Below are 19,500 nucleotides of genomic sequence, written 5' to 3'. Positions count from 1 at the left end.
AGAAATGAAGGATCCTGTTACTGTACAGACAGATTATTCAAATTGTTCAACTGAATGACTTTGTTTTTATAGAGTGATATTGTATGATTATGATTATTTCTGTTTTTTATTACTATTGTGAACCACCTCGTAGCCTTTTGTAGGTAAGACGATATAAAAAAATTCATAAATGAACTAAATCCAAAATAAATATATAGGATGACTATTAACAGGGATCACCATCAACAAAGCGGCGGGGTCAAATGTTACAGCCAATCATAGAAGGGGAAACTGCACATTTCTTTGAAGAAATCAAGGTAAGGTTTGTTTGTTGTTTTTTTTTTGGGGGGGTGTTATTTTAACATTTTTTAACTATATGGCATTATTTTCTTTTTAATTTGTAAAGTCACTCTTTGAAAATCTTGGATCCAATAATTGGGGACTATAGATTGCTTAAGTGTAAGAGAATATGTTATATGTTTTCTTCTTCTTATATATGTTAAGGATACAATCTTACTGTACAAGATATAAAGCTTGATAATTTTTTTTGTAAAATGATAAATAATAATTTAAAAAAAAAACTATATGGCATCATTATATATCATGCTGTTCTTGCACAATTCCTGGACAAGTGTGTAATCAATCCCATCTTGTTAGATCTCTTGTAGGAAGCTTCATTTACATATTTTTGACCCTCCCCTCTTACCTCAGGTCTGCCCTCTAACTTTCAGTTGTCTTCTACAAGCAAGACAGTAGGATCTGGTCTTTTCTGCTCGTGTTTGTTTTTCTCTAACGTGGTATTTTTGCAGCTTCACGTATTCCTGCTGCAGAGGTTTCCTGCAGGAACAGATCTGGCTGCAGGAGATCACAGACTTTACCAGGAGTTTGGCTGCTCTGCAGTGCTTCCACCTGGACAGCCTGCAATCGCAGATCAGGCTTCAGGGACCATTCCCTTGGGAACATTGCTCACCCCAGATTCATCCACTAATGGGTTTGAGCGCAGGGTATGTGGCTCCTTGGTGGTGCATCCAGGATCAAGGCCAACTGCATTCCTCCACCCGTTCATGTGTGAGGCGTTTCCAGGTGAGGTGGAGGTCTCCAGCCAGCTCATTGGGCCCGAGAGGCAGTCAGAAGACTAGCATCCAAGTTTCAAGGCTTGTGAGATAGAGGATCTCTGTTTCAGCTTCCATCTTGCAGCTCCCAGCACACAGTATGGCACAGTGAGTAACAGGCTTGACAGCCTGTGAGATCGATTTTGAAGAGGTCTCCAAATTAGGATTTTAAGTGGTCTCCAAATTAGGATTTTAGCTAGCCCTAGGTCCTGTCTTTCCTAAAATCTCAGTGTTTTAGGGGTCTTTTTAGTTTTCCCGGGTAGTTTTATTAGTAAAATTGCTCCCACGGTGGCCGTCTTGGATTTTCCAGATCTGAATTTAAAGTAGAGAATGACACGGTGACTATTACCTGCAGCTAGCCATGGGTAGCCCACCAGAACGGGGGAAACAACTGGTTGTTGCAGGTATGGGGGACAAGGCCATTCACCACTCCATGGCTTGGAGCTTTGTATGATCCAGCTGGTTCTCCTGAGAGTAGGCTTCAGAACAAGGCGGTTTGGGTCTTCTTGGACAATGCCATGGCAGTAGCATATGTCAGCCGCCAAAGGGGCACCAGTAGTGTACCCCTACATCTGGATGCTCAAATGCTCTTTCAGTGGGCAGAAACTCATCTTCTAGCATTTTTAGCAGTCCACGTAACAGGAGTGGACAACATATAAGCAGATTATCTCAGCCGCCAAACCTTGGATCTCGGGGAGTGGTCGCTATCCCAGAGACCCTTCACGTGTATAGTGAAGAGATGGGAACATCCAACATTCAACTTCATGGCGGCGACATCCATCAAGAAGGCAACTCTTCATCAGTTGACAAAGCAAACCAGGAAGTGAGGGGCTGAACACCATAGTCTAGCCATGGCCACAGGACAGTCTCCAGCGAAGGATCAAGGTGTACTGCGGAAGGGTGATTCTAGTGGTGCCTGATTGGCCGAGATGCTTGTGATATATGGACCTGGGTTCGTCTGTACCTAGATCGGGGTCTAAAACTTCCCTATCATGACTCATGCAGTGTCCAATAGCCCTGCAGGATCCAGAACGCTTTGGTTTTATGGCATGGCTCTTGAGTGTGCAGCTCTAGTGTGTATGCTTTGCTCGGATGAAGTAGTTATCATCTTATACAGCAAGAAGAAGTTAACAGATGCAGTGCACATGAAGGCCTGGAAGTGTTTCTAATCCTGGTGCGCTCGAAAGAGTGCTGACCCGAGCTCGACATCAATCCCGATGGTGCTCCTCTTTCTCCAAAAGGGACTAGCCATTGTATCTCTGAGAGTTCAGATAGCCAGACTTTCTTGCTTCAATCCTAAGTCCCATAGATGTTCTTTTACGGCTCATCCAGATGTGGTTTGGTTTTAAACGGTGTATTAATGGCTCCGCCTTCTATTGCATCAGCCGTTTCCGACTTGGAATCTTAACCAGATTCTCGGGGCACTTGCGAGTCCGCCCTTTGAGCCGCTGGACCAAGTTTCTCTGATGGATATCACTGTTAAGATGGTGTTTTTGGTAGCCCTTAGTGTGTCTGAACTTCAGGCAGAGATCCCTTTCTTCGAATTACAGATTCAGGTGCGACCCTGCGCACAGTTCCCTCTTTCTTGCCAAAAGTGGTTTCTGTATTTCATATCAATCAAGAGGTGTATTTGCCAACCTATACGCGCATAACATAGTGTTAAAATCTCTGGATACTTTGCAGGCTTTTGCTGAGAAACTTGAAAGTCACGAATTAATTTTGTTTGTCAGATCACATATTCACGCTGGTTGGAGTAGCCTGTAAGCAGACCAGTGTCGAAGGCCATCATTTCCAGGTAGATCTGGATGGCCATTTCATCAGCCGGAAAGTGGCCTCCCATTTCTGTGAAGGCCCACTCCACACGAGGTATGGCTTTCTTGTGTGCGGAATCTTCAGTGGTTTCCCTGGAAAAGATTTGTAGAGCCATCACTTGGTTTTCTCTGCACACATTCACAAAGTTTTACAGGATAGATGTGGCAGCCAAGAGGGATTACGCATATGGATCATCTATCTTAGTAGCTGGCTAATCAGCCTCACCCTAAGTTTGAAGGACTGCTCTGTTATATCCCGTTTGTTCAGGAATAGAGTGAGGCTGTACAATCTTCTTTCTTGTAAACCCACACACTATTCCTAAAGCCCACCCTGGGAGATATTGATTCGCTGTTTTTCTGCCTCAATAAGTACAGGTAAGTTGTATTTCCTGTTTCTTTGACCAGCCTTATAAAGAATACCATCCACAGAGGTTTTGTGCTTTGCTCCTGAGTGTTTCGTTCATGTGCCCTAACACTGTGAATGCAGGCTGAATCTCCTTGTTGCAATTTTTCATTGTTTATACTGTTCCAAGAAATTTTTGACTGTTTATTGTGATATTTATTGATATGAGTATATTAGACTTGTTTCTTGGGGAATTTCCCCATACCCCTCCCTTTTCTCTGTCCTTTACAGAAATGGCTGTCTGCTTTGTTACACACTGGAAGCTGGAGGGCAGTCTACATGTAAGAGAGGAGGAGCAAAACTATGCAAATGAAGCTTCCTTCAAGAGATCTCATGAAATGGGATTGACTATCTGTTTGTTCAGTAATAGAGTGTGGGTTTACAAGAAAGAAGATTAGCAAAGGTAAGAACCTAATCTTTCCTTCTTTATATTGCACTGTAAAGATATGATGTTTCTTTTCTTGCCTTAATATCAAGTATCCAGAAATCTTAATATCCTAATCACTGTTCCCTCTAAACTGAATGGGAGCCCTTTAGTGATTTGTTGCTGGTGGTGCTTCCTAGTGACTGAAAACACAATATTGGACAGGCAGTTTCCCTAGAGTCTTGCAGAGCTTGTCTGTCCCTCACTAATCAAAATGTGATAGTGAAACAACATCCTCCACTGGTAATACTGTAGCTGGAGGGTCCCCTCTCTGCTTAGAGCAGTGGTCTCAAACTCAAACCCTTTGCAGGACCATATTTTGGATTTGTAGGTACTTGTAGGGCCACAGAAAAAATAGTTAATGTCTTATTAAAGAAATGACATCTTTGTATGAAGTACCTACAAATCCAAAATATGGATTATCTGAAATTATAAGAAGCAATTAAGGAAAGATTTATAAACTATATGTGAATAGCTGAAATTATCAGAAGCAGTTAAGGAAATATTTCCTTAATTGCTTCTGATAATTTCAGCTATACACAGCTGAAAGCAGTGCAACATACAGAAAGAGAAAAGCTATCAGTATCAACTGCAAGAGACAAGATTTTGGACCAACTATTTTGAGGCCATCGGTATTATAAAGAATGATTCTTTATGGAAAACTTGTGCCTTAAGTGTCCGGTGGTCACATCCACAACCGCCTTCAGCACCGGACACATGCACAAGGTGCACTGCCTCCAATGGTTACCTTACGTTCTGGAACATTGCTTGCCTCACTGCTGTAACCTCATGCAAGCGCTTTCCTGCGTTTGTACGTGATTGTGAGGTGGATTGGAGAGGACAATCGCGTACAGACGCAGGAAAGCGTTTGCATGAGATTACAGCAGTGAGATGGGCAACCTTCCAGAACATAAGGTAACCATTGGAGGCAGTGCAGCTTGTGCTTGTGTCCGGTGCTGGAGGAGGTGAGAGCTGAAGGTGGTTGTGGATGCGACCACCAGACACTTAAGGCACAAGTTTTCCATAAAGAATCATTTTTATAATACCTAGGGCCTCAAAATAGTACCTGGTGGGCCGCATGTGGCCCCTGGGCTGTGAGTTTGAGACCACTGGCTTAGAAGGACCAGTGATCTTAACTATTCTAGAATGAAAGAATTACAATGAACACTTGAAAAGGCTAAATTCTTCAGCGCCCCTCCTGACCAGCACAGAAGCAGATGATATTACACTCCTCTGCCAGCAGGTGGAGACTGAGACACTAATTTTTGGCTACAGTACAAGTGGGCTGTGCAGTCCTTCTTATAATCAGTCTTTTCTCAGTCTCCAGCAGGTGGAGTGGTAAGATTGTGCAGTCTGTGCTAAGGTTTGTTTTGGGCCTGTTGGATCTGGTTAGGGTTTTTTTCTGGTCCCTTTTACTGTCTGGATAGAGCTTGGGGGACCCTCTTGGGGGTCCTACAAACCTGGGGGGTGCCACACTCGAAATGGTCAAGTCCCTCCCCCCCATTTTCCCCACCTTCCCAGGTTTTCTGTGTTTAGAGGAGCCTCAATTGTACAGCTTGCCACCTATACCGGCTCAGACTCCAATGTAGAGTGCCATGTGGGGGTCTCCTCTAACTTGAGACAGTTGGTGAGCTGTGAGAAGTAAAAAAAAAAAGAAAAGACACAAGGAATGAACGGAGCATAAAGTGGTCCTGAGGCTGCCTTTTTTGTATGGTGTTGTAAGTGGGTTTTTGGTGCATTCAGTATGAGTGCTTCGAGAAGCAGCACAAGTGTGTTTTATGTGGGCACCAAGCAATGGATGTTGCTGGTGGGTGCACGAAATGTTCTATCCACCTCAAGGGGGACGTTGCTTCGAGTGTTGGCATGTTCGGCTTCCCTTTGCGTGCGCACCGGGACTTACCTGCCACCCACGCCAGGGTTTCCTCGGCTACCAGCTGTCTGGCAGATTCGGACTTGCGGACTGCTGGTGAGGCGGGAAATTCCCTTGTCACTGGGGCTGCTATTGGTGTTTATGTAGTGGCAGGGTCAAGTTTGGTTTTGGTGCCACGTTTGATTTCAGGTGCCAGTTTAGCAATAGCGCTTCCCTCAGTTTGGCCGGAAACGTGTCCATTTTGCCCACTGCCTCAGGCGACCTTCCTCCTGTCTTGAGTCAGAAACAGGTCTTAAATGTGTCTTCTGCTCATGCTATGATTTTTGGATTGCCGCCGGGGTTGTTGAGCCCTGATTTTATGTTAGCCATGCACAAGGCTTATTTACAGGGGGCTGGTGGTCCTGCTTCAGTTCTAGGGGTCGTCTGGGGGGGTCTTTCCCTTCCTAATTGTGCATAGAATTGCTGGTAAAGGGCAAGAACTGTCCCTGGTGCTAGCTCAGAAAAGCAGTCGCTAGGAACATCTTCTCCCGCCTGTCAGACTAGCTACTCTCCCTGCCCTGCTGAGCCACAGGGCTTCCTCTTCTGGTTCAGCCGCTATCATCTGAGCCAACAGGGGAAGCCCCAAAGCCAAGTCCTGCTCAACAGGGCAGGGAGAGTAGCTGGGTTTTTTTGTTTGTTTGTTTGTTTGTTTAATGGGCTCATCTGTTGTGCATGCACAACATCTGTGCCTATAAAAAAAAAAGACATGACCCCCTGTACTTTGAATCAGCAGGAGGGATGCCCACTAATTCCTGCTGCCAGGTTCCCCCCCCCCTCCGACAGCCCAACCTCTCCTTAGCCCCCAGATCCTTAAATTGAAAGCCACCCCCCAAATACCTTGTATTGAAGGAGGGGTACCTAGGGGAGGGGCCTTGGCACCTTAGGCCTCTCCCAGTGCATCCCATAATGCACCAGGAAGGGGAAGACCCTCCATTTTGAAAAGGCGGTCCTGCCAGCAGGAGGGAGTGAGCATCCTCCTGCCAGTCATGAATACAAGGTACATGGGGGTCGGGTTTGGGGAGATCCCGATGGCAGGAGTGAGGTGGCATCCCTTCTAATGATTTTAAAGTACAGAGGGTCGAGGAGAAGGGGTCACGGCATATAGGGAGGTCAGTTGTTTTTGGGTTGTTTTTTTTTTTTTTTTTAAATAGGTACAGCTCATGCACCTATTTAAAAAAAGCAAACAGTTGATTGAGGATTCCCTTGCCAGCTCCAAAGCAGGAGCCACAGGGAACTCTGATTCAAGCCTGCAGCCGGGTCTGAGCTGTCACTTTCCTGTCAGTACCTGAGCCAATCAGCTCTCAGGCACTGTGAGTATGGCAGGCTACCTTTGTACATTAGAAAGCAATGTAATTTTGATGCTTTTAAGAAGTTATTGAAGAGACAGTTCAAAGAAGCGTGAGATGAACACAGAAGATTTAGAATCAGAAAATAATATTAAATATTGAACTAAGGCCAGTACTGGGCAGACTTGCACGGTCTGTGTCTGTGTATGGCCGTTTGGTGGAGGATGGGCAGGGGAGGGCTTCAATGGCTGGGAGGGTATAGATGGGCTGGAGTAAGTCTTAACAGAGATTTCGGCAGTTGGAACCCAAGCACAGTACCGGGTAAAGCTTTGGATTCTTGCCCAGAAATAGCTAAGAAGAAAAAATTTAAAATTTTAATTGAATCAGGTTGGGCAGACTGGATGGACTATTCGGGTCTTTATCTGCCGTCATCTACTATGACATTTATTCTGTAACATGAAATATGGGTATTAAGTCATTTGTGATGTAAGATCTTGTCACTTATTTGTTTGTGTTTTTTATATGTATTTTATATATGTTTTATTGTGTATGTTTAAATTGTGAGCCGGTTTGGGAAAGGCGGGTTATAAATAAAATAAAACCAAAACAAACAGCTCAGATCTGTCATCTGCACAGGAAATGAGTTTCCCTGCTGTGCATTACATGGAATGCTCATTAGAATAGTAATGAGCTCCTTGTAATGCATTTGAATAGGATTCTCGGTGACCGCTACTGACGATCAGTAGCAGCCATGGAGAAGCTTTTTGTGCTTCTTGAGGAGAGTTTCCTTGCAAGAAAGACTGGTTAAAACCAGTCTTCCTTGCAAGGAAACCTTTTGTGCATTGATGCCTCAATGTTTTCCTTATTGTTTACACTCAGACATGAGCAGTGTGTTTGCCAATTATCTAACCATGTATCCCAGTTCACCCTACTCTTATTTGAATTGAGACCATAACAATTATTTGTAACAGAATTATTATTTTTTTTTTTTTTTTACAAAGACAGTTTTCAAAGTAAAATGAAAAAATAAAAAAGAATAATAAATTGTTTGCATTTGGTTATTACATCCTTATGCCCATCTTTGGATCTTAGGTTAAGAAGCCCTGATTAATAGAATGTTTCAGTGTGGGTAATTCTACGTTAGTTTGGGTTGAAACACTAGTGTAAAAGCACTCTATGTGTAGCTGTGTAGCCTTTGACTGACATGTCCTCATTTTTTTAGGAAGAGGAGGAAGAAATCATCACTTTATCATCAGAGATGAATGATTTTTTAAAACCTGCTGTCCAACCAGAGTCTATCTCAATCCAAGTTGAAAGTGCGGAGCCTGATGGTATAGAATATCAAGATAAAATAACCATGGACCACAGATTATCTAATACTCGAGCCTCTTCCATGTAAGTACAACCAAAGGCAAAATGCAAAAAGTGATATAGTCAGACACAGTTGAGTACTTGTGTTTGTATAAGAGGGAACCAAAGTTCTGAATGCCCTGCGAACCCTGCAATCTATCTGGCAGGCCCAGAACAATCCATCTCTGGGTCCCACACCCCATTAAAATCTCCACCAACCATAATTAGCTGGGAAAGATGTGGTAATAGATGAGATATAATCGTCTTATAGGAAGTCTTATCATAATTATTGGAAGCATAGATATAACTGAAAATAATCTCCTGCCTGGCATATTATATATCGACCTGCTGGCATATTATTTATCCCAGGACAAGCAGGCAGCATATTCTTGACTGATGGGTGACGGCACCGACGAAGCCCCGGTACGGACAATTTTAGAGTGATTGCACTCTAAGAACTTGGAAAGTTCTAGCAGGCCGCACCGCACACGCGCGAGTGCCTTCCCGCCCGACAGAGGCGCGCGGTCCCCAGTTTCTTAGTTTCCGCGGAGCTAAGAAGACGCACTTTCAACGGCTGTTGAAATTTTTTCTCAAACGCCTTCCTGCTCGTGTAAACCTTTTCGGTATTTTATTCCTTTTTTTCTTATTTTCTTTTTTAAAAAAAAAAAGAGAAGAATTTTCTTTTCTTTTTTTCTCATTTTTTCGGGTTTGCCCCAACAGGGCCTGCTGCCACCATCGAGGCCTCGGCCTTCAATTTGGCAGAAGCCGTTTTTACGTTCATGCCCCCCCCAACCCGGTTTTAAGAAGTGCCAGCGGTGCGCGAGGCCCATTTCTCTTACCGACCCACACAACTGGTGCTTACAGTGCCTCGGTCCTGACCATCGGGCGTCCACCTGCACCCGCTGTGCCACTCTGAAAAAGAGAACTCTAAAAAACCGCCAGATTCAACAGCGGTTGTTGTTTGGTACCGAGATGTCGGATTCGGCGGCACCGACCCCGACTTTGGCCCCGACGCAGTCGGCACCTACCTCATCGACACCGCGCGATACCGCGCCGGCGTCGCTTTCCTCAGGTAAGCCGGCTAAGAAGCCTTCCCCGCTGGAGCGTCCTCCGGTCTCAGTGGCAGCGAGCCCAATCCTGCCGACCTCGAGGCGCCCGCGGAAGCGCTCCGCTCCGATTGAGGTTAGCCCTTCGACCTCGGGTTCCTCTTCGGGAGTGTAGAGCGGCACCAAAGGTACCACAGAAGAAAAAAGCGGTACCGGTGCCTTCGCTGGACGAGCGAATTGCCGCCGTCCTGCAAGTACAGCTCAAGGAGCAATTGCAGCAGCTCCTGCCTGCTCTTCTGACACCAAGCCTTCCAGTCCCGGTCCGGTCTGAGCTACCGGTACCGGCAGTGGAGCAGCCTCTTTTATCGGTATCCACTTTGTCGGTACCGGTACATACAGCTTCCTCGGTGTCCATGCCAATTTTAGCGCCGGAACCGAGGTCTTTACACCAGGCGGTGCAAACTTTGGCACCGGCACACCTGATAACATCTCCCGGTACCGTTTCTCAGAGGTCTGGTAAGTCGACTCACAAAACTCGACACCTAGAACCCTCCACACCGGAGTCACGGGACCGTAACTTTCAAGTGAGGGACCCTGATCTGTGGGGTGATTCAGAGGAGCCTTTCCTTTCTGAGGGAGAGTGTTCGTCAGGGGACGAGGATCCTTCTGGTTTAGATCCGTCCTCCAAACCTGATGCAACTTCTTTCACCTCTTTTCTCAAAGAGATGTGCGACTCTCTCTCTCTATTCCCTTGGAAGCTGAATCCAAAAAATCCAAGGCATTTCTCGATGCACTGGACTTTGACCATCCTCCAAGGGAATTCTTAAAATTGCCTCTCCATGATATTTTGCGAGAGACTTTCTATAAAAATCTAGAGACACCTTTGACCATTCCAGGGGCTCCTCGCAAACTGGACTCCTTATATAAGGTCATACCTATTCCTGGCTTTGACAAACCGCAACTCCCCCATGAGTCTTTACTGGTGGAATCTACTTTAAAGAAATCCACGGGGGCTAGTGTGTACGCCTCTGTCCCTCCTGGCAGAGAAGGTAAGGCCATGGATAAGTTTGGCAAGCGGTTGTATCAGAATGCGATGCTAGCTAATAGATCTGGGAACTATGCTTTCCATTTTTCATTCTAGCTTAAGCATCTCATTCAAACTTTGTCAGCTTTTGAAAATTACCTCCCTGACCGTAAAAGATCTGCCTTTCGCCAAACTTCTTCATCGCTCTTACAACTTCGTAAGTTCATGGTCAGATCAATCTATGATACCTTTGAGCTGACCTCTAGGGCCACGGCTATGTCAGTGGCCATGCGGCGACTGGCCTGGCTTAGAGTTTCAGAACTCGATGTCAATCACCAAGATCGCCTGGCCAATGCACCTTGCTTGGGGGATGAGCTGTTTGGAGAATCCATGGACTCCACTACCCAAAAGCTCTCAGCTCATGAGACTCGGTGGGACACTCTCCTTAAAACGAAAAAGAAAACCCCACCTACCAGGCCTTTTCGCCAGCAGTCAGCCTACCAGCGTAGATTTGTGGCTCGTCCTTTACCACAGGCCACACAACAACCCAGGCGTCAGAGGCAACAACAGAGGCAAGCTGCTAGACCAGCACAACAGCAACAACAGGTGAAGCCTCCCCCTCCACAAAAATCTACTCAACCCTTTTGACTTAGTTCTCCAGGACATAGCCAGTCTTCCTCCTTCTGCCCACCTTCCGCAGCCCATAGGAGGACGCCTTACTCTTTTCATAAGCCGTTGGGAAACCATCACCTCGGATCAGTGGGTCCTCAACATCATCTGCCACGGCTACTCTCTCAACTTTCAGACACTTCCTGCCCAAAGTCTGCCAAGAGAGTCTGCTTTGAACACTCCTCAGGTTTCACTCCTTCTTCAGGAGGTTCAATCCCTCCTCCTTCTGAAAGCCATAGAGGAAGTTCCTCTAGATCAAAAGGGGCAGGGATTCTACTCCCGTTATTTTCTAGTCCCCCAAAAAACAGGAGATCTCAGACCCATTTTAGATCTTCGCGATCTCAACAAATGCTTGGTCAAAGAGAAATTCAGAATGCTCTCTCTAGCCACTCTTTACCCTCTTCTCAATCAAGGCGACTAGCTATGTTCCCTCGATCTCAAAGAACCATACACTCACATACCGGTCAATCTGGCCTCCAGACAGTACCTCCGCTTCATGATCAATCATTGTCATTACCAATACAAGGTGCTGCCCTTCGGTCTTGCCTCCTCTCCAAGAGTGTTCACCAAATGTCTGATTGTGGTGGCTGCCTTTCTACGCTCTCACCACCTTCAGGTCTTTCCTTATCTGGACGATTGGTTGATAAAGGCCAATTCATCTCAGACAGTACTACAGGCCACCAACCAGACCATCCTGTTTCTACGTTTGCTGGGGTTCAAGATCAATCTACCAAAATCTCATCTCATCCCCACTCAGAGACTTCAATTCATTGGAGCAGTCTTGGAAACAGTCCTCATGAGAGCGTTCCTGCCCTCCAACAGTCTTCAAACGCTTCAATCTCTATGTCAGCACGTGCTTCCACAACGTTCCATCTCTGCCAAGCAAATGATGATACTCTTGGGCCACATGGCCTCCACAGTTCATGTCACACCCCTCGCACGTCTTCACCTGCGCACTCCTCAATGGACCCTAGCTACCCAGTGGTCCCAAGTGATGGATCCTTGCTCACGTCACATATGTAATGTAATGTAATGTAATTTATTTCTTATATACCGCTAAATTCCGTTAGGATTCTAAGCGGTTTACAGAAAATAGACAATAGGGTGCATTAAAATTATAAGTAAGATAGGTACTTAGAAATTCCCTTACTGTCCCGAAGGCTCACAATCTAACTAAAGTACCTGGGAAAATGACAATTAGTAGAGTAATGAAGAAATAAAAATAGAGACATGAGAAAAATAAGAAAATAAACATTCTAATAAGACTACAATGATCTAAAGGACTTTGAAAGGTTGAAAAGAGGGGAGATAGGAAATAGAAGCAGAAGGGAGAACCGTTGAAACTATAGAATTCTGGGGAAATTTAAATGAAATATCTGTCACATCATCTCTTCGTCAGTCTCTACAAGGGTGGTTGATATCCTCAAATCTCTCCAGAGGTCTTCTGTTCCATCTACCTCCTCATCAACTTGTCATCACCACCGACGCCTCCCCTTATGCCTGGGGAGCTCATTTGAACGAGTTCCAAACTCAACGACTTTGGACAGCTCAGGAAATGAAGCATCACATCAATTTCCTGGAACTCAGAGCAATGTTTTATGCCCTCAAAGCCTTCCAGCATCTTCTCTTTCCTCAAGTCCTCCTGCTGTGCACAGACAATCAAGTTGCGATGTACTACATCAACAAGCAGGGTGGGACAGGCTCTCGCCTCTTGTGCCAAGAAGCCCAGAAGATTTGGGCTTGGGCCACAGATCACCATCTATTTCTGAAAGCTATCTACATTCAGGGAGAACAGAATTCCTTGGCGGACAAGCTCAGCAGAATTCTCCAGCCTCACGAGTGGACACTCGATCCTTTAACTCTGCAGTCCATCTTCGCTCAGTGGGGCACTCCTCAGATAGACCTCTTTGCAGCTCCTCACAATCACCAGCTGCCCCTATTCTGCTCCAGACTCTACTCTCCTCACTGTCTCGCAGCGGATGCATTTCTCCTCGATTGGTCCAATCTGTTCCTGTACGCTTTCCCTCCTCTGCCTCTCATGTTAAGAACCTTATTCAAGCTCAAGAGGGAACGAGCCACCATGATTCCGATTGCTCCACGGTGGCCCAGGCAACATTGGCTCTCCCTTCTACTTCAACTCAGTTCCAGGGAACCCTTTCTTCTTCCACTGTTTCCTTCGCTGCTTACACAACATCAGGAGACCCTTCTACATCCCAATCTCCAGTCTCTGCACCTGACAGCTTGGTATCTCTCGGGCTGACTTCGACTGATACTCTTTTGTCTCAGCCCGTTCGCTCCATTCTGGACGCATCCAGGAAACCGACCACTCTGCAATGTTACCATCAGAAGTGGACTCGATTTTCTTCCTGGTGTCTTCTTCATCATTTTGATCCCATTTCCCTTGCAGTGGAGACGTTGTTGGATTATCTTCTTTCTTTGTCTGACTCTGGCCTCAAGTCTACTTCCATCAGAGTCCACCTCAGTGCTATTGCGGCTTTTCATGAGCCAGTTCATGGAAAACTCCTCTCAGCTCATCCCTTGGTGTCCAGATTCATGCGAGGTCTTTTCAATGTGAAGCCCCTCCTGTAATCTGGGATCTCAATGTGGTTCTTTCCGCCTTAATGAAGCCTCCATTTGAACCTTTGGCTACCACTCCTTTCAAGTTTCTCACTTGGAAGGTACTTTTCCTTATTGCTCTTACCTCTGCCAGGAGGGTCAGTGAGCTACATGCACTAGTTGCAGATCCACCTTTTACTGTCTTTCATCATGACAAGGTGGTTCTGCGTACACATCCAAAGTTTCTCCCTAAGGTTGTCTCTGAATTCCATCTCAACCAATCTATTGTTCTGCCTGTCTTCTTTCCGAAACCTCACTCGCATTCTGGAGAACAGGCTCTGCATACTTTGGACTGTAAGCGGGCTCTAGCTTACTATTTAGAGCGTACTAAGCCCCACAGATCATCTCCCCAACTCTTTCTGTCCTTTGATCCGAATAGATTACTAAACATACGTTGTCAAATTGGCTTGCAGCGTGCATTTTATTTTGTTATGCTCAGTCTGGACTGACACTGGAAGGTTCTGTCACGGGCCATAGAGTTAGAGCTATGGCAGCATCTGTGGCTTTCCTCCGTTCCACGCCTATTGAGGAAATCTGCAAGGCTGCTACATGGTCCTCAGTTCACACTTTTACATCTCACTATTGTCTGGATACATTCTCCAGACGGGATGGACACTTCGGCCAATCTGTTTTGCAAAATTTGTTTTCCTAATGGCCAACCTTCCCACCATCCCTCTTTTTGTTAGCTTGGAGGTCACCCATCAGTCAAGAATATGCTGCCTGCTTGTCCTGGGATAAAGCACAGTTACTTACCGTAACAGGTGTTATCCAGGGACAGCAGGCAGATATTCTTGCGTCCCACCCACCTCCCCGGGTTGGCTTCTTAGCTAGCTTATCCTAACTGGGGACCGCGCGCCTCTGTCGGGCGGGAAGGCACGTGCGCGGTGCGGCCTGCTAGAACTTTCCAAGTTCTTAGAGTGCAATCACTCTAAAATTGTCCGTACCGGGGCTCTGTCGGTGCCGTCACCCATCAGTCAAGAATATCTGCCTGCTGTCCCTGGATAACACCTGTTACGGTAAGTAACTGTGCTATATCGACCCGCTGTATCAACTATGAGCACCTTAATGTTGTTTACCATCCTTTCCTAAACAATATGGTCACCCCGATTTTCTTCCCCACTGCATCTGCTGCCACCAAGTTCCCCACTCACCAACGTTTAAGTTTAACATGTTCTACAATCGCCCGCCCCCCCCCCCCCAGTGTGTTTCCTGCAATAAAGCTATGTCTACTTTATTGTGCTGCAGGTGTTGTAGGATTTTTGTTCTCTTAATGGGGGAATGAATGCCCCTTACAATCCAGGAGACAGTATTTACCATCTACCCCTCAACCCCCTAGCCACCATCCACATTCAAACCCTCTAAGGACTCTCCCCCCACCCCCAAGAACTGTGCAACCATACTCATTATATCCCCTCTGGGTCAAAACTAAACCCACCCCTCCCTTCCCCACTACCCTCACTACATCCTCCTACTTCTTAAACACTCCAGCCCACATAGGGACTAGAGGCCCCATCAAGACAAAGGTATACCCTTTGGGTAAGGCCAATTGGGCATCCATAACCCCCTCCAAATCCCACATATGCACCATGATATCACACCAAAAGATCCCCCTCCTTCCTACCTACTGAATCTATCTCCTTCCCTCCCCCCCTTACCTTCGCAACGCTCATTAGTAAAGTAAGTTGCTCAAATTGGCTGAACCTGTCTGTCTGCCTGCCTGCCTGCTGTTGTGAGTGTGTGGGTGGAAGCGTCTCCTCTGACGCAATTTCCCTTGCAGGGCCTTTCCTCTGATGTGTTGACAAATCAGAGGAAAGGTCCTGCCGGGGCTGGCTGCAAGCAGCCTGTTTTGAGGCTGCCTCCTGTTGACCGGCTGCGCTTTGGGTAAGGGAGGGAGTGAGGGGATTCGGGCTCAGGACCACTGCCTGCTTCCTCCACTTGGTTTGAGGAAGGGAGGAGGACTTTGTGGCTCAGGACCACTGCCACATTGGTGCTTTGGGACGGGAAGCAGGGGGGGGTTGTGTCTCAGCTGCCTGGAGGCTTGAGGGAATGAGGGGAGATCTGCAGCTCAGTATGCTGCTGCGCTGGTGCTTCAGGTTGGGAGGGAGATAGGGTTCACAACTCAAGACTGCCGCTGCTTCTAGTTCAGGGGTAGGAAACTCCGGTCCTCGAGAGCCGTATTCCAGTCGGGTTTTCAGGATTTCCTCAATGAATATGCATTGAAAGCAGTGCATGCAAATAGATATCATGCATATTCATTGGGGAAATCCTGAAAACCTGACTGGAATACGGCTCTCGAGGACCGGAGTTCCCTACCCCTGTTCTAGTTCTTCAAGGAGGGAGGGAGGGGGCTTTGCAGCTCAGGACCGCTGGTGATTTGGAGAACTTTTTTTTTTCACCACCAATTTTTTTGCCAGTTGGGTGAAAGAGCTAGTTAACTGAGATTCTACTGTAAATAACATTTTAAATAGTAACTGGTGTATTATTACACAAACCACATCCTTAAAGTGGAAAGCGGTTCAATTTAAATAGAACAGTATAAAACTAGTTTAAAAGGGTTGTTTGAATTTGGGTGTAGAGGTTATTTCATATTATGTAAGAGAAAGGGAAAAAGAAAGCTATGTCTGAAGAAATTATTCTTTTTTTGTTGTTTTAGGCCCGAATTGCTGGAGCAGCTCTGGAAAGCAAGAGCTGAAAAAAAGAAATTACGGAAAACATTACGAGAATTTGAAGAGGGGTTTTATCAGCAAAATGGAAGGTTAGTGTTTAATACAGAATGGCAGTGTTAGTTATATACAGATTTTTCTCTTCTGTATTTGACTTTGAAAACATCTTCCTCAAATGCTATTCATGTTCTAGATCTGAAGTTATTTTCCTATTACTATGATACAGAAGCTTATATCCTCATTTTTGACTCCAGTAGATAAGAATACCTTACCTCAAAGCCTTATTGTTTGTCAAAGCTTATTTCTGCTGTAGCTGCAGGACAGTGAAGTCATCATATTTTTCTCCATGTAAGACATGGGAGGCTTGTTGACATTAATGAATGCAGCAGACACAAGGAGCACTCTTGAGGAGAAGTTCATTTGTGATCCATCTGAGTATAAAATATTGTCCAGGTGGAATAAACTTTTACTTGACTTATCAGTGAAGATCCTTTATTTAATTTCAATATACTTTACAATGGTATTTAAATCCATATAGGTTTTGATATATATGCTTCTTTGTGCAGTACTGTTCTTAATGCGTAAGTTAAGGTTTTCCCCCCGAATAGGGAAAATACTTAAGAATACCATTCAGTGTATTGTAAATCGCTTTGGGTGAATCTATTCATGAAAAGGCAGTTAATAAATCCAAATAAAATGAATCAATAATTGGTTTATTTGAACTTGGGGAAGGAGAGGATATCTGTTTCTTACGGTAGCATTTGAACTGGCAATGATCAGGGGGGGCGGTACTTGGTATGGGCAGACTTGGTGGGCTATATCCCTTTTCTGCCGCCATTTTCTATGTTTCTATGATTCAGCAGATACCTGGGCATTTAGACAGGTAGATTAAAGACGGAGAAAGGGTGAAAAACACCAAAAGAAGAATTAAGATAATTCCTGTTTCTATAAAATGATTCCTTTTTTTCCAACTAAATCAGTCCAAATCAGCGGTTTATATCATCTGACCAACAAATGAAGGTAGAAAAATACAGTTTCTAGTGACATCATGTACAGCTTGAAACTAGTCAATATTTATCTACCTCCAGCAGATGGTATAGGTTGGTCTGATGTAGCTGGTTTTTTTGCATTTCTATGTGACTTATATTTTGCCTAGAGCTCTGATAGTTGATTCACCGGGGAAGTCTTTTCTTCTGAGCTTGGGCTTAGGCTCATCTCCCAGTTGAGTTGTATGCCGTTTAGCACCCTCATGTGTGGGCTGCTTCTTCTTATTTGCTGGCATAGGCCTTCAGGGGCCATCCTCTCTTGGATTCCCTAGAGCCAGGGAAGCTATTCCTTAAGGAGAATCAAGAGTTGCCAAAAATACCACTTTTTCAGAAGGAGGAGCTTTCTGCCCTTATCCACCCAGTGGTGGCGGTCCTAGAATTGCACGGGATGTCAGAAACAGTGTTTCTTTTTTTTTTTTTAATTGCAGGAATGTACAGAAGGAAGATCGCACACCAATGTTGGAGGAGTATAGGGAATATAAGAAAATCAAAGCAAAACTTAGGCTTTTGGAAGTCCTCATCAGCAAACAAGATTCCTCAAAATCCATATGAGTTGTGCTCTGATTACTGCTGATACCCAGACCATCACTGAAACCATCATAGTACTTGCTTGGCATTTGCTTGTTTTGGTCTTGCACTGTTGAAAGAGTTAAGTCTGTGCATTTTAGTGTGGTATGACTACAGAATATGAAAAGGCAAGTAGGCCTGGTCTGCAGGGCAAATAAAAATGTTCCAAAATTAACAGACTGCTTTGTTCAACTTTAACAAACACATAATTTTCCTCAGTGTTTTATATTAACAGATGCATCTTGTTTTGAAAAGACTAGTATTTTATTCTTTAAAGTTTTGAGAACTTCTTGGAATTTCTGAACTTTTTTTTTTTATTTGCCATTTACAATACTGAAGAAATTAAGATATTAGTTTATACTACACCGAAGTACTCCTAATTCTTTTTCTTATGATGAAAAATGAGGCAGCATCTTAAAACAAAGTACACACAGTTTCAAAGAAACACCAAAACAGAGCAAAAATTCCTTTGAGGACCATCAAGGGACAGTTTGGCATGCCAGAAATTTAACCAGTAAAGTCCATCTGCCTCACAATAAATATTCTGAAATTCATGGATTTTGTATTCGGCGGTCACATTTCCTGGATTGTAATGATGGACAAGCTAAAAAGTGACCTTGCTTAATATAGTTTTACTACTCGGAAAATTGAATAATTCTTTCACATGCTGCCTAGAGGACTTAAAATTGTTGTTCACTTTATCAGTTATTGTCAACCACTGGGTACACAACAAAGGAATATGTGTTGTCTGACCAAGATGCTGCACCTCCCCTAGTAATTGTAGTTGTAAACCAGGTAGTCTTTCTATAATATACATAGCCAATCTTGATCAATTGGGGAACATGATAAACCTTGTCTTTTCAGGACACTGGGAACCTAATGATGTTTAGACTGTCATAGCTTTAGCAGATAGGAGCTAACTGAAGTTACTTACACCTGAAATGAATGTTTTCACATTAAGGGCTAAACAGTGATGTAGGTTAGTGTGGATACAGGGATGGCAAGCAGCAGTCGTTTCAGAGGTACAGCTTGCTGTGTCAAAGGGGGTTGAAGACCAGAAGGGGTAGGACACAGGTAAGCCTAATTTAGCTATTACAATGCAGTCAGGTGGCTTCTCAGTTTTGCATGATTTGGCTACAGAATTTAACCTTAAACTTACTTTTGGTTATTACTTTCACCTCGCTGAATGACCATTTTCAATGACATGTGCTGTTTCTGTGAAAATAAAACTGTTTTTTGATTCAGTAAAATCTAAGTGTTAATTTTTAACTCGGTGCTTTTTGGACATCAGTATATCACTTTGGTTGCTGCATGTAATGCATGCAATGCTTACACTAAATGCACTACCTTACAAGCTAATGTAAACATAAGTGTCATTCAAACTGCTAATGAAAGACCAAAAACACTTCATTTGTATATCATTATTTGCACTACAATGTTAGTAGGTGTTCAGTATAGGTTGAAAATATTTCTAGTGCTTCAAATGCCATCTGTATGTTATGTAACATTTTTTTCCTGTTACTGTAAGCCTGTGATTTGTGTCTTCAAATGAAGCCGCAAAAGTAGATGCGTACCAATGGCAGCCTTTTATTTTT

At 44.6% G+C, this 19,500-nt stretch overlaps 1 protein-coding gene across 16 annotated transcripts in view; it reads left to right on the top strand.

The window, feature by feature from the left end:
• FAM13B (family with sequence similarity 13 member B) overlaps window positions 1-19,155 on the top strand; it is a 156,892-nt gene extending 137,737 nt beyond the window's left edge. For all 16 annotated transcript variants that reach the window (XM_033927210.1, XM_033927205.1, XM_033927206.1 and 13 more), the window contains 4 exons: window positions 213-296; window positions 8,147-8,319; window positions 16,283-16,384; window positions 17,767-19,155. In XM_033927210.1, coding sequence (XP_033783101.1) covers window positions 213-296; window positions 8,147-8,319; window positions 16,283-16,384; window positions 17,767-17,890 — 483 coding nt within the window. In that variant the 3' untranslated portion in view covers window positions 17,891-19,155. The remainder of the gene's footprint in view (window positions 1-212; window positions 297-8,146; window positions 8,320-16,282; window positions 16,385-17,766) is intronic.
• The last annotated feature ends 345 nt before the right edge of the window (window positions 19,156-19,500 follow it).

Source organism: Geotrypetes seraphini, chromosome 18 (genome assembly GCF_902459505.1).
Source record: "Geotrypetes seraphini chromosome 18, aGeoSer1.1, whole genome shotgun sequence".
NCBI classification, from domain to species: Eukaryota; Metazoa; Chordata; class Amphibia; order Gymnophiona; family Dermophiidae; genus Geotrypetes; species Geotrypetes seraphini.
The sequence above is the reverse complement of the archived record's forward strand: the minus strand, read 5'-3'. Positions and strand labels throughout refer to the sequence as shown.